Raw genomic sequence first — 14,283 nt, 5'->3', positions numbered from 1 at the left:
TGATCCACAATACTAGATAAAATGCTACATCACATTGTTCTAAAAATAGCAGTTTTCTTAAAGCTGATAGTCCAGGGACATTTTGGGTCCTGCAGTAATTCACTTCTACATTATATATTTGATTTTATTACTTTGTAAGTGCTATTATCTTCAAAAAGAATATTCATTTTACAGAAACTGGAAAAAATATTTTAATTTTCTTACTAATTATGCACTTTTGAAAATCAAAACTATACATAAAAATTAAAACATGGAAAAAAGCTAGGTACCTCATACAAAGTAATGACACCATATGTTTGTGCTGGTTCTCTCCACTGAAGAAAAATCTTCTCTTCAAAGGTACTCCCTTGAATGGATTCAAGTGGGACAGCACTTGGGACTAATGGGTAAGAAAAGGAAAAAATACTGTTTTGAGAAAACCTTCAGAAGGAAATACTCTGCTTAATACTTGCACTGCTGTGGCATAAAACCCATCCATCCATCATGTCTCAATCTCTTGTTGAGATATAGTACGTATTCTGCAGCATTTGATGAACTGCTAAACAGATCATATATAACCATATATAACCTCCTCTTCTCTCTGAGTAAACCATCTCAATTGCATATAAACTCTTAGAAAATAGCACCCATTATTATTTCTCCAAGACTGAAACAAAGACCAAGTGTAGCTCAGGAGGAGAATGACTTATTTAACATGATAGTGCCATTAAGGAAACATATGTGTCACCTTCAATATAAGGAGGAGTTAGTGAACATCACACTTTTCCAGTAAAACACTACTGATGACAGAAAAGGACAATTCAGCTTTTTATAAGGAATTAGGTGATATCTCAGATATAAATTCTTGTAAATAAAATCAACTTGTGATATCCGCTTATCAATAGTGTTACTGTCCCATAGTGAAAAACATATTGAACATTCATATATGAAAATGGACAAACATTGAAGTAACAAGGTGTAATTTCAACAGAACGAAATAGAATGGTTAGCTTGGAAAGACGAGCCACATGTTGCAGAGAACAGTGATGCTCACTGACATTAGGCCTGAAGACCTACAACAGGATGAACATAAGCAAATTGTGAACCAGCCAAATTGAAAATTTGTCATTATTCATTTTTCTTAAAGTGTCTTAATTTAAAAGAATGACCTCTGAAGAGTCAGGGATGTCACAAGGTTCTGATAAAAGATATGTCAAGGTACCTACTTCTGTTTCCTGGTTGTTCTGCAACAATTACATTATCCCCAAGCCAACCTCAATGCAGTTTTCAGAGAAGGAGATGTGTAAACAGCACATGAACATGTATCTGAGATTTTATTTTTGTAACAACACTTGCAATGGAATGTGAAAATTCTGAAAAATGCACACAGGACTGTTGTGAGAGAACAGGCATTGATGGGTTAGCAGTTTTTCACAAACTGCCTGTGAAAATCTAACAAGAAGATACATTTTCCACATCCTAGAGAAAGAAGGTAGGAACTACTTGCTGCAGTGGTTGAAATAACTTCTCAGATCCCTTATTGAGATTTATCCAAATGGTTAAAGAATAGGAAGATCTGCAAGACAGCTGGTGACTCCTTCCTACTGCTAGGTCTGGTAGAGCACTATCCCCCTCCTCCATGCTGTTGGTGTTTACATGGTTTGAGACTTCATAATCACCACTCCATAGCCCTCTGCAGAGTCCCTTGTTCTACCAAGGGGAAGCTCCAAGGACATAGGTGACGGTTTCTGAACTGTCTTACCAGTCCTGTATGGACCAGTAAGATTATGCCTTTACAGCAACCTTAAGTCTGGGCACTAAACCCTTGCTTCCAAGGAGGAGACAACTGGCAAAACTCATTTGGAATCATGGGGTTAATTCTATACATGTAAAGGGAGAGGAATTAAATATAGTGTAAATAAGTTGGAAGTAGAGCAAAACACTGTGGTAACCCTCTAAAATTATCTGAAGGCCATAAACTCTGAGGAAGGTTAAACACTGGCAGAGGCTACCTAGAGAGGTTGTGGGATATCCGTCTTTGGAGATAATCCAAACTCAACTGTACAAGAGCTTGAGCAATCTCCTCCCACTTCATCTGCTCCGAGCAAAAGGTTGGACTACATGAGCTCTGGAGGTCCCTTGTAACCTACATGATTGTGTGATTCAAAAAATTATGATGATTATTTGGGTCAGTATACTCTGTTGTGTTACATCCGGATTGATGTACCTTACTGAAAATGTATGGTACTTTAAAAAGTTATAATTTTTGTTCAAGGTATTCTCTCAACCACTGATGCTGGTTTTTAATAGGTCTTGGAATAATATAAAGTTCCAGAGGGCCAGAAATAAGAAAATATTACACAAAATCTTAGAGATAATACATAAACAGCCCAGATAACAATAAGGTCTTTAGCTTTGTCATCCTATAATTGAACCGAATAAAAATTAGAGGATGACAGCAAAATTAATTCTAATTAAACATCTTTTTTGTTAGCTATGCTCTGTCAAATCTGTTGCAGTAGCAACTATACATTCCTAAATTGTTTAATTTATTCCCTCATATATTTTGATTAGAAATTAGTACTACACAAAACCAACACAGCATATATTAAATTATTTAATGGTTTAAATGACAGACTTCAAGTATTTATTATAAGATGAGCTCATCACTGCTGAAGTAATTTCTAGAAATATTTCTAACATGTTTGCAGTAAATCTATTGCTGACCTGGAAGAAAACAGAAAGCCATTCTTGTTCAGATTGCAGATGATAAAAATGGGAGGAGGACAGGTTTGTTATATAAAGCAATGCCAGTCATTTGATAAGGTTTCTTTGAAGAGTATGCATTTTAAAATGGGTAAAAGCAAGGTCAAACCCCCTAAGGTACACTTGTAGAGGGCACTAAGGGGCCATACCTCACTATCAGTGTGTTCTCGAAAGGCGAAACATTCCTGGTGCATGACCAATGCAACAAGGGAGTCTTATTTTGGTATAATAGCTAACAGAGCTCCAGTAAACTCCCTGCATGTATAATCACAATAATATTACAGAGGACTTCTTAGCAGGATGGTATAACCTTTTCATGCAGTATTACTACAGCATTACAGAGACACAGTAGCAAATTCTGCTGTCCACGCTTCAAAAAAGACACTCACAAATTGCATTATTACTCAAAATAAGAGATCTGAAAACCCCACGTTAGCTGAAAATTAATAAAAGGAAGGGAGTATCTATATATTTGAATGTCTGTATATGGAATATATTGTCTGAATAAGCAACTAAGCATCCAATGGTTGGAAAGCTAAAGCTAGAGAAATTGAAACTGCAAATCAAGAACAAATATTAAATGTTGAGCATATCACTCAATAGAAAAGCTTACATGATGATACTGGGGACAATCACTTGAAATTTCTTCAAATTGATACTGGAATTTTTAAGAGGCAGAACACAGTTCAAGCACAAGTTATGAGTTTAATGAAGAAATGATTAATGATGTGTGATGTTATAGGTTATGTAAAAGATCATTATAACACTTTTATGGACCCTTTACTGCCTTAAAATTGCTGAAGTTGGTGGAAAATCTGTTACAGATTTTAGTGAAAGTAGAATATGTAATTACATAGAAAAGTGTATTGACTACAGGTATACAATGCGTATATATATGTAAATACAAAAACTCACCATCTTCATCAGTTTGTACTAGAAGTTCTTGGCTTTCTTTTCGTCCTTCGGGATTCATTAGTACTAATTTGATGCTGACATTTGTGTATGGTGATAGATTAGTAATTGTGTGCTGGGGATGTGAACTTTCTGTATCCCAGCTTACTTCTTCTCTCACTTGCTCTTGTCCTCCAGCCTGGTAACGGTAATGGACTGTGAGGTTGTATCGATGGCAACGTGTGACATTATATCCAAATGGTTCCCAGCAAATAGTGATTTGTCTAGATTTGATCTCCACAACTTCTAGTTTTCGTGGCCCACGCATTGGATCTGCAAAATTACGAACGTAGTTCTGGTATGATTATTCATATTATAGTAAGTAACATGAGTAATAAGAAGTTATACAGTTTTATAAATACGACATATAAGCAGAAACAGAAATGCATTCCTTTTAGTGAAAATGACAATAAAAGTATCGATCTCTGAAAAATTGGGGAAAAAAACGGTAAGAAAAGGAGAGAGAAGTGTCTTTTATGAAAAATGAAGAGCAAACAAAATACCAGAAAGTTTTTATGCTTAAATTCAAACTGCATGATATGGTTTAAATAACGCTTACTTTTTTACCTATCTGTTGCTTGCAAAAAATAAATATGGCCAATTTTTTTTACAAATTAATTTGTGTTAACACATTTAGAGCAAAAACCTTCACAAAACAAGTATCTAGAAAGAAAAGGTAATTTTAAGGAAAACTTGCAAATACATGGTGATTTTCTCCCTGGACTGTTTATACAAAGGAAAAGTGTTACGTGGTTCTTCAGCTATTTTGTACTCATTTGTTTTTAAGTTAGACTGAACGCAATTACTCAATCTCTATTTGGCCAAGACATTAATATTCCAATTCCTTTAAAATAGTCCATAGGGTTCTTTTCCCATAAACATTAGTTGTTAATAGCTTTTTTTTTTTTTTTTACCACATCTAGAATAAACAGTGCAAATATCTCAGTTTGTAGTAGTCGTTTAGCAAAGAATCGAAAGAAGTAACAGGAGGCACATCAGCCGATATCTTACTGCATCTGAGCTTTCCTCGAGATCTCCCAGCTGATAACCAGCCATAAATCACATCTAACAAAATCATACCCAAGAACTTATGGCTATCTATATGCAAGAACCACAGATTGTGGTTGATGAAGTTAAGTTTTCTTCAGTCCTACTGATCCCTGCAATTGAGATAGAAAGGTGAATCCAAATTTCCACCATATTACAGCAAAAATAAAGTTCACACCCCTCCCCCATTTTCACCCCACAATAATCTGGGTTTTTTCATATTAGAGCCATCAACAAGATTAAAGATAATGTCTGGTTTTATCCACTGCTTCACTAGTCAAACGCTTAGATGACTTTTAATGAGCTAGAAGCCTCTTATACGTAAACAAATTAATATGCATCTTCCTTCTTTTAATGTTTATTAATCAACATGTCTTCACTAGGAATGTTCTAAACAATTTACACAGGATTTCATCTTTTTACTTTTTAATAAAATCCCTGCATGCTTGAAATATTTGTTCAAAGATGTTATTCATCTTAACTCCTTGAAAAAAAGGTGTTAAGAAATTGCTTGTTCTCTCTAACATCTACAAAGCAGGGTATTTTTTTTCCTCTTTCAAATCCTCCAGCTCCTTTTTTTTTTTTTTTTATTTTTTTTATTAATTGCCACTACCCAACGGTCTTGATCACCAATATAGAATATTTGCCAATTGGTAACAAAATGGCAAAGCAAAAAAAAAATTCAGTAACAGATGTAATCGTGGTCTCCTTTCTAGTGACTAAACTGACTGGTAAAAATGTCCTGACCAAGGATAAGTCACTACAGAGCCATTTACTTGTTTCCAAACTCAGATACCCCAGCTAAGAATCCTGGTGTTTGGGACACTTTTTATTGCTATAACAATTAAGATTAATGACAAGCAAACCTCAAAGACTGGCAAGTCCTAAGAGTTTCATGTCTTCCTTAAGGATTTACTTCTGCATAGTTCAGACATAAATTGCATGAAAAGGGAGGGGGTTTGGGGGGGGTTTTGTTGTTTAGTATCAGCTTTTGAGCATTTCTTCATTTAGGTGAGACTATGAATAGCAAAGGACATTTGATGGGTATTGTGTAAATGTAATGCTATCTGAATGGGCTAAATAGGACTAGAAAATCAACAGAATTGAGGTGACCCTGACATACAACATTAAGCAGTTGAACAAAGCTCCTAGCTGCAAGAATATGCAACAGTCTGCTTAGTTCCATAGTAGGCACATTAGATAATTCACAGGGGAGCTGAGAAATCATTTTGTTAGAGACATAAAACTAATTCGTAGCACTTTAAAACTGAAATCAAGTGGCTGTACAAAAAAAACTGGATCAAAATCTGTACACGATTTCTGCCCAAGGGGAAGATATTCTTATGTCACGTTATCTTAGTAAAAAGTACAAGTTAGCCCTCTAGTTAAATCTTGAAGTCATTGCTATGAGAATGACACATACATTTTCACTTCTAACAAAACAGACAAGAGAAAAAGGGGATTAGATTGTAAAAGATGGAGACAATACAAGCTTTTGTTGATATTCACAGGATAAAGCTCATCAGAAAAGGCAAATGCCCTGGTTGCTTTGGTTCCTGACTTGACTCTGTAATCTACAGTATCAGATAGGTACATAGCTCATATCTCTTTTTCTTACCATTCATTCAGAGATTATGCAACTGATAGGGCCCTAACGATCCCTTCGTGGGGTAAGCCTAGTGTGTAAACCAGTCAATGTGTCAACCAGTCAATGACTGCACTTGGTGGAAAGAGAGGGAAAGGTAGGATATTGAAAAAATCCGGGACACAGAAGAGAAAGACATTTAAGCAAAAATAAAGCAAGATCTTACATGACACATCAGGTAGGATAACTGCTGGTTTATGGGGGATGTCCAATGAGAAAGTGAGGTTGAATATTCCAAAGAGGTTTGTCCACGAAAGAGCCTCTGAAGGTACAGGCCTGTACTCCAAAGAATTTACCCACTTTGTGTCCTCTCACTCTTAAATTCTCAAAATGGACATAGTTAGTGGAATAGATGATGCTTTATTGTTTCTTTCATTAAATAAACCTAATTCCTAGACTACCACTACTTTATTTGCTTTATTATATTTTTCATTCCAATACCACACTACTTTCATTTATCAGACATGACTTCATTACAGACCTGAGGATATCAGTTCTCATCTGCTCTATATAGTTGAGTTCTCAGTCATAACAGATCCATACGCTTCAAGTACATGACAATTTTTGGTTAAATTCAGTTAATTCATACAGTAAGCAGAAAAGAGATGAAGTGAAACATGTCTACTTTCAACCAGAAAAAAAGGCTAAGGTAACAATGGAATTTTGAGATTAAAAAAACATGTAGCTCAAAAAAGCCATGAAAAATAACAGTTATTGCAACAAAAGATAGATAAAGAAGATTCCATTTGATCAAGTTAGCGCTGAGCTTCTCTGGAGGTATTGTTGTGTACCCCAAAGGAAATATTTAATGTGATATGGTTCTGAGAGCATAGTACATCGCTTCCAATACACTAGAAAGTAGATCCTCTTCATCATGAAGGACGTAGGATACTTGGGGAAAGAAAACTGTTAAGCAACACAAAAAGAATTACAGCTAATGACTGTGGTTTAAAAGGGAAAGCTGAATTAATTACCACAGCATGATGACTTCATTTAGTTGATTTTATTTTCTACAGGATCTTTTTATCACTTTCCCATGGTAAATTCCCAACTTTAAGTGAAAAAGTAAGCATTCTATAGAGATGCTACTGCTGTGCTCATGAGACTTGCACTAACTATTCATGTAGGACTTGAAAGTTGTCATCCCAGCAATGGTCTGCTGTTGTGACCTTGCATCAGGTAAGAAAAGGGATAGCTACATAAAGAAGTGTCATTTCACAGTGCTAGTCACAACTGAAATCACATTTTATTAGAGTAGAAGATGAATAAGGAGATTAATATGACATACTGATTATATTACATGCAACATAGACACCTCATACCACAACAGCTATTTGCTGACCTTTTGCTTTTGCCTTCCTCGGTCGAGGCCCACCCGCAGAGAGGTTATATGGCCAGACCTCTCCATTCACTCTGCTGTTCTCTAGACGAACTGAGCCTCTGTTGTTCCTCAGTATTCCAGCTATTTTCTTATGCCTCACTGGTACAAATCATGAGGCGAATGGGGAAAATAAGGCCTGCCCATTCACATGAGAAGAGGTTTTCCTCCCAAAGGAGTGCACTGCCTGTCATGCCTGAAGCTTAGCCAGGTAGCTCTTACTAATTCCCCTGCTGGCGCCTGCAGCATTTTTCATACTGCTCTCCTTCTGCCACCTTCAGCAGGGTATCACGCAGTGAAGTCTGACAGTTGCAGCTCTGACCTGAGGGACCAGCAAGCCCGGTTCTAGCCCCTGGCACTTTAGCATCCCATTTAATCGGTGATCTTGGCTCCTTCTCTGCTCTGCTCTGTTTTCCTGAGAATATGGAGCAGAGACTGACAGACAGGATCAATTTCCATTGCAGCTGCAATTCACAGCTCATTTCTCTGGAACTTCACATTTTACCTCTTACCACAAGTACAATGCTTTTTCAGAAACTCAATTTCAGAATCACAGAGACATTCAGGTTTATTTTTAGCATCCTATCATTGATCATCAAAACTTGGATTTAGGACGAAAACTCAGACTGGAAGTTTTGTCTTTTCACCACAGACTGCACAGACCTACTGAAATACAAGAAGAAAGGAAGGGCATGGTGATTTTCTGCAGCTCCATGACACTCCAGTAGCTGCAGACATCTGGTATGTGTTAGATACCATTTGAAAGACATCTGAACAATAGGAATGAAGAACTTCTTATCTAGGAAAACTATTAGGGCGGTTTAGCTCTGTAATCACATGTGATTTAAATTCCAGATTGGACTCTGTTGTTCTTCAACAGGAAGTAAAGGATGAACAGAACAAGAAAATGTAGAAGTTTAACATGAAATCAGAATCATGTGAAATTTAAGATATTATCCTCTACAGCTCTTTTAAACACAAAATTTAACTAATGATAATTAAATGTACAGGCTTTGTCACAGATTGCCTATGCAGTCTTGTTCAAATTAATTAACATCTTTTCACATCGATTCCCTCTGCATAAAGTGGGAGTCATAGTACTCTAGCATCAGTATCAGAGGGTGTCGCATATAATTTCATGAACATCTGCAAGGAACTTGCATACTATAGTTATGGAGACCATAGGCACATACAAACTCTAGACTTGATTCCACACACTAAATCAGGGCCACATCTTATTCAGCAGTCAATTTAAGACACGTGCTTTGTTTCAGACAAGGCTACATGTGTTTTAAGTCAAACACATGCTTTAAGAGTTCACCAGCACTGGTAAAGTGACCAGGCTGCCAGTGCACTTTACTGAATCAGAACTACCTTCCAGGGAAGAACAAAACAGAACAGCTGAGGACAAGACATGGGAAGTTAACTTCTCCTTGCAGAGAAACTACACCATTAAATGCTTAAACATTTTTTAACAATGGAGATTACAACTCTTACTTTATATATATTTATGCACACCATATTTCATCCTTGTTTCTCCTTACTTGGTAAAACCCCACCTGCAGAGGTTATAAAGCCAAACTTCTCTACTCACTCTACATTTCTCCAGATAAACAGATAGTCTGCTGCTCCTCAATAGTCTACATATTATGTTATGCCTCAGGGGCACAGATCATGAGGCGGTGAAATATCATTTCATCTATAGGGGTGAAATATCATTTCATCTATTGGACAATAGACTATATGCCTCCTGAGCCAGCTGCTATCAAAGTAACAATGTTTGCTTTGTTTTCAGAAGACAAACCTCAAGATTTGTACATCTATAGTCAACAACAAACAAGAAAGTAGGTAAAATATTTTACTTGTTTGATTTGATTTGATACCCAATCTACACATGACTGCAAACAATTTCAGATTGTTTGCAAACTTGATCAGTCAGTTTTGTGAAAGATCACATTCAACCGCAATGGAGTGATTTTTGTACTGTAATTATTCTTCCTCTGAGTTCTTCAACAACAGATTGAAGTTCAAAAAGAGCTTTGCTTTGCTCAAAATATCACGTTTTGTCAAATCTGGTAATAGATCATGGTTTTTCAAATTCCAATTTACCAAAACCTGCAGAGCGCAGTGAGGAAAAAACCAGTGGGCAAGATTTGGGGTCGTGTAATTTAACAGCTTTGTAACAAATTTTTATTTAGGTCAATCAAAACACATTGGTTTACTCAGTTGCATCTCAAATCCAAAGGAGCAGTTAAATTTGTTAATATAAAGAACTGCTTTGTGGTTACAACTAGAGGAAGAAAAGGGGCACTTTTCTTGATGATTTTTCATACTGTCCCTTATTTGGGTTACACAAGAAAGGAATCAAATAAAGAGGAGGCAAACAAAGAAACAAAGGGACACATGACTCATAAAATAAGCAAAATCAAAACCCTAATATTATGTTGCTGGTGTCACTGTCCTGCTGAGTCCAATCATTTTAAAGTAAAACCAAAGACTAAGCTACACAAAGCTGTGGAAGATCCAGAAACAACCCTTGGAGTAAAGAGGGGCACCTTATAGGTTGGTCATCTTACTTATCTAAGACCACAGAGTGTTGTGGCAACAAGAAAAAACGTTAAAAGCAGCAAAGAACAATCATAAATTTGTAAAAAAACTTAAAACACTGGTTTCATCTGGGATATCTCTAATTCCTTTTACCGAGCAGCCATGGAAATTGATAGCAATAGTTACCAAGATTATTTAGGTAAGAGTAAATGACCACAGAAGATACCTAGCATCTCCTGGAACTTATGGATCTCAACTTATGGTATTTAAAATTCTTACCAGTCTTTCACTGTTACTTGCTAATAGCATTTCCAAAAGCACACGTCCCTCCTTCTGCAAAAATTGATGCCTCCCACAGAAAAGCAGCACTTCTATCAGTCTTCTAAATGTACTCCCTGACACTTTAAAAAATGTTGGGATCCAAGCCCTGCAGAGCTTCAGCGCTCATCAGAGAAAGAACTATGAGACAGCAAAACTGAAATGATAGTCACCTGCAATCCAAAAAAGGAAGAAATAATCAGTTATATGTATATACATATATAAGATGCTGAAAACTGGACTATGCCTGGTTTTCTTCAAGCAAATTCTGGAGAAAAAAAAAGCTTATTTTTATTATTTTTTTCTAATTTTCTTCTTTTTAATTATTATTCATTTATCTTCCAGAGTCAAAGTGCCAGTGAAGGAAGATGAACACAAGGGTGTACCCTAAAGTTATCAGGATGCTAACTTTGAGCAGCAGCCTATGGGTATCCCTTCTGCACACTTCCAAGTTATTGCAGATTAAGAGCACTGAGAGGCAGGAACAAGCTTCCTGCACCTCTACGAATGCGATCAGCATCCACAGTGTCACAATGGAGAGAAGGTGTCAATAAGACAAGACTTAAGTATAAAAAAACACATCTCAGGGCAATCCCACTACAGATAATTTTCTATCTCTGGACTAACCACTTCCCAGCATTTGAGAACTGGAAGATTCTCGCTCACAGCATGTGCTCAAACGCAGCCTCTTTTTCCTGCCAGAGATGCCAGCATTCTACCGGGCAAAAGAGAAAAGCCAGCATCTCCCAAACTATCCTGCTGTCAGTAAGATTATAGCTAACACCATTCTTCTTCAGCATGTAACAAGATGCAAGACTGTGCTTCCACTGATTTTGTTTCATCATATACTTTGGGAGTATTGTGTAGTTAAACCTTAGGTATCTGTATGAGGTACGACAATAGCATTTCTCCTAGTTTATATACAAAGAAACTGAAGCTCAAAAGAAATAAATTATCTGCTGAAGGTTACAAAGCATCACCAAAAGGAATCTTAATTCTCAGTCTCATTTCTTACCCAACAGGTAAGAAACTCAACAGGTTTTTCTGTACTTTGTGGCCAGAACTGGTTAGTTCAACAATGTGGGAGCTCAGAAAACAATATAGTGCTCACAGCAGTAAAATGAGCAGGGCAAGTTTTTTAAATGAGTCCGCTTGAATCCTCATTCACTTCTCCTCAAATTCAAATGTGAGATATAGTAGAGGTCTACTTTTTCCAGGAAGGATCATAATTACTAATATCAGCTTCTGTCATGGTTTAACCTGTCAAGCAGCTAAAACAACCACACAGCCATTCACTTACTCCCCACCCCCCAGTAGGATGGGGGAGAGAATCGAAAAGAATAAAAAAAGGTAAAATTTATGGGTTGAGATGAAGACACTTTCATAGCACAGAAAAAGAAAACAACAACAGCAATAATAAAAATAATAAAGAATATACAAAATAAGTGATGAACAGCACAATTGCTCACCACCCAAAGCTGATGCTCAGTTAGTCCTCGAGCGAAACTACCTCCTGGCCCATCCCCAGTTATATACGGAACGTGACGTCATATGGTACGGAATATCCCTTTGACCAGTTTGGGTGAGCTGTCCTGGCTGTGTCCCCTCCCAGCTTTTTGGGTGCCCCCCACCTTGTTGGCAGGGCAGTATGAGAAGCTGAAAAGTCATTGACTGCTTGGCAACAACTAAAAACATCAGTGTGTTATCAACATTATTCTCCTCCTAAATCCAAAACACAGCGCTATACCAGCTGCTAGAAAGAAAATTAACTCTATCATCTCAGCTGAACCCAGGACAGCTTATCACTAGGAGAATTCTTTTGTGATATTTCTAGCTCAAACACAAGCTAAAAATACAGGAATCCTTGGGAGAGAACCAATTTAGGCAATTATCAAAGATTCATTGAAAGCACATTCTAATAAGCATCCAAGACATCAGCTCACTGCTTACAAAAAGTAAGTGTAGCTCTTGCTTGAAACCATGTGAGACATTTGGTTTAAGCTTTTAGTACTGTATTATTACAAGCACTGGATACAGAAACATGAATGCGTGATATAATCCTGCCTGAGATGGTGTCCTTAACTTTTTCATCTCTTATTCTCCAATGCATGGCTACACATGTCCCATGAGGTCTATATCTTCAGGCTGACATTCACAGTTGCAAAATATATTGGTCTAATCATCAATAACAACCTTTTAAAGTTAGTAGTATTTTTTAAGTGCTAGTTTCTATACAATGTTTTCTTTCATGAGAGAGCTGATATGAACTTTTTACTTTATAGTAAAATTTAAATATGAACCAATGCAAATTGAATCCAATATTTCTTTATGTTGTCATTTTATAGGTATACTCTGAATGGTGAGTCATTTAAATTCTAATACATTTAGGTAAGGAATGAAAGAAAAACATCATTCTGTATATTTTTGTCAAATTACCTACATTACATGATTACTCCTCCACAATCAAAATCAGATTTTAAGTATGAATGATACAAACAAGATTACATTCTGAATCTGCAACAGAGATTTTAGTTGCTTGTTTAAAATGACATACCTAGCTATTCAGTAATCACTTTATAATAACCCCTTTCATTTCTAAATCTACTTAGCCATCAGCCACCAGTGAGGAAAATGCTGGCAGTGGTTTTTACAACTACACATTAGTTTTACATTTCATGACAAGCTAATTCTAGAGAGTTCGAAAGACAGACAAGCACGTGTTCTCAAGGTTTTCTTTCTTTTGCATGAAGGAAGTACACATCTAACTGAGAAATGAAAAATAAAGAGCACAGACATATACTTTTCACTTCACACATATGGCAGTGACAATTTATCCCACCTTCACCCCAGGAACCTCCGTGAATATGTAAATCAACAAGAAATAAAAGGTTGTGACAAACAGCTCTCAGAAGAATTACTATGGTAAGATGGCAAATAAAGTGCCTGTTTCTGGTAGATGCTACCTTTGGTAGATCTACCTTTGGTAGATACTTGGATCAGAATGATCTTTGAGGAAAATTAAAGTCAAATGACCTATGTTGCATATATTGTCCCCCTTGATTGAATCACAGGCATTTAACCCTTTTTCTGAGTTGATCACATGGCTGGTTTACAGTGTCATTATAGTCCCTTCCTATTCCATGTCCATCGTATGTTAACATCGTATATTAACAAAGCAGATGTCATTATCTCCCAATCTGACACACAAACACATTTAACCAGACATGTACCTCCACACTTTTGGCACCTTCAGAAGTTAGCACAGGTAGCAGACTTCCAGACCAGTTTATACAGTGAGCAGCCCACATGCTGCTCATATTTGAGAAGCCGCAGGCAACACAAAGGAAGCTGAAGGTCTGAGGAATTGCTCTTGTGGCCACCTGAAATAATACCTCCTTCATGTAGTTAGCACACAACAGTACTGTCTTCACTGAACATGAAACCATCTGGTAATACAGGGTCAATACAGAAACTTTCAGATACACTGAAAGATGGTGCAGGTGGCTGGCTCATAATTAAGTCCATTCATAAGAACAACAGATGGAATTTGACCATGCACCATGAACAGGGGAAATGGTATTAATGTAGCATACACTCTTCTACTCAGTCGTCAAAAAATGGGAACCCAGGAGAACAGTATAAACATTTAGAA

At 36.8% G+C, this 14,283-nt stretch overlaps 1 protein-coding gene across 10 annotated transcripts in view; it reads right to left on the bottom strand.

The window, feature by feature from the left end:
* Nucleotides 1-14,283, bottom strand: part of PTPRM (protein tyrosine phosphatase receptor type M) — a 512,931-nt gene that overhangs the window by 235,919 nt on the left and 262,729 nt on the right. For all 10 annotated transcript variants that reach the window (XM_075744400.1, XM_075744401.1, XM_075744406.1 and 7 more), the window contains exons 8-9: nucleotides 3,661-3,969; nucleotides 270-379 (exon numbers count right to left, since the gene is read on the bottom strand). In XM_075744400.1, coding sequence (XP_075600515.1) covers nucleotides 270-379; nucleotides 3,661-3,969 — 419 coding nt within the window. The remainder of the gene's footprint in view (nucleotides 1-269; nucleotides 380-3,660; nucleotides 3,970-14,283) is intronic.

Source organism: Balearica regulorum, chromosome 2 (assembly GCF_011004875.1).
Source record: "Balearica regulorum gibbericeps isolate bBalReg1 chromosome 2, bBalReg1.pri, whole genome shotgun sequence".
Taxonomy (NCBI): Eukaryota; Metazoa; Chordata; class Aves; order Gruiformes; family Gruidae; genus Balearica; species Balearica regulorum.
The sequence above is the reverse complement of the archived record's forward strand: the minus strand, read 5'-3'. Positions and strand labels throughout refer to the sequence as shown.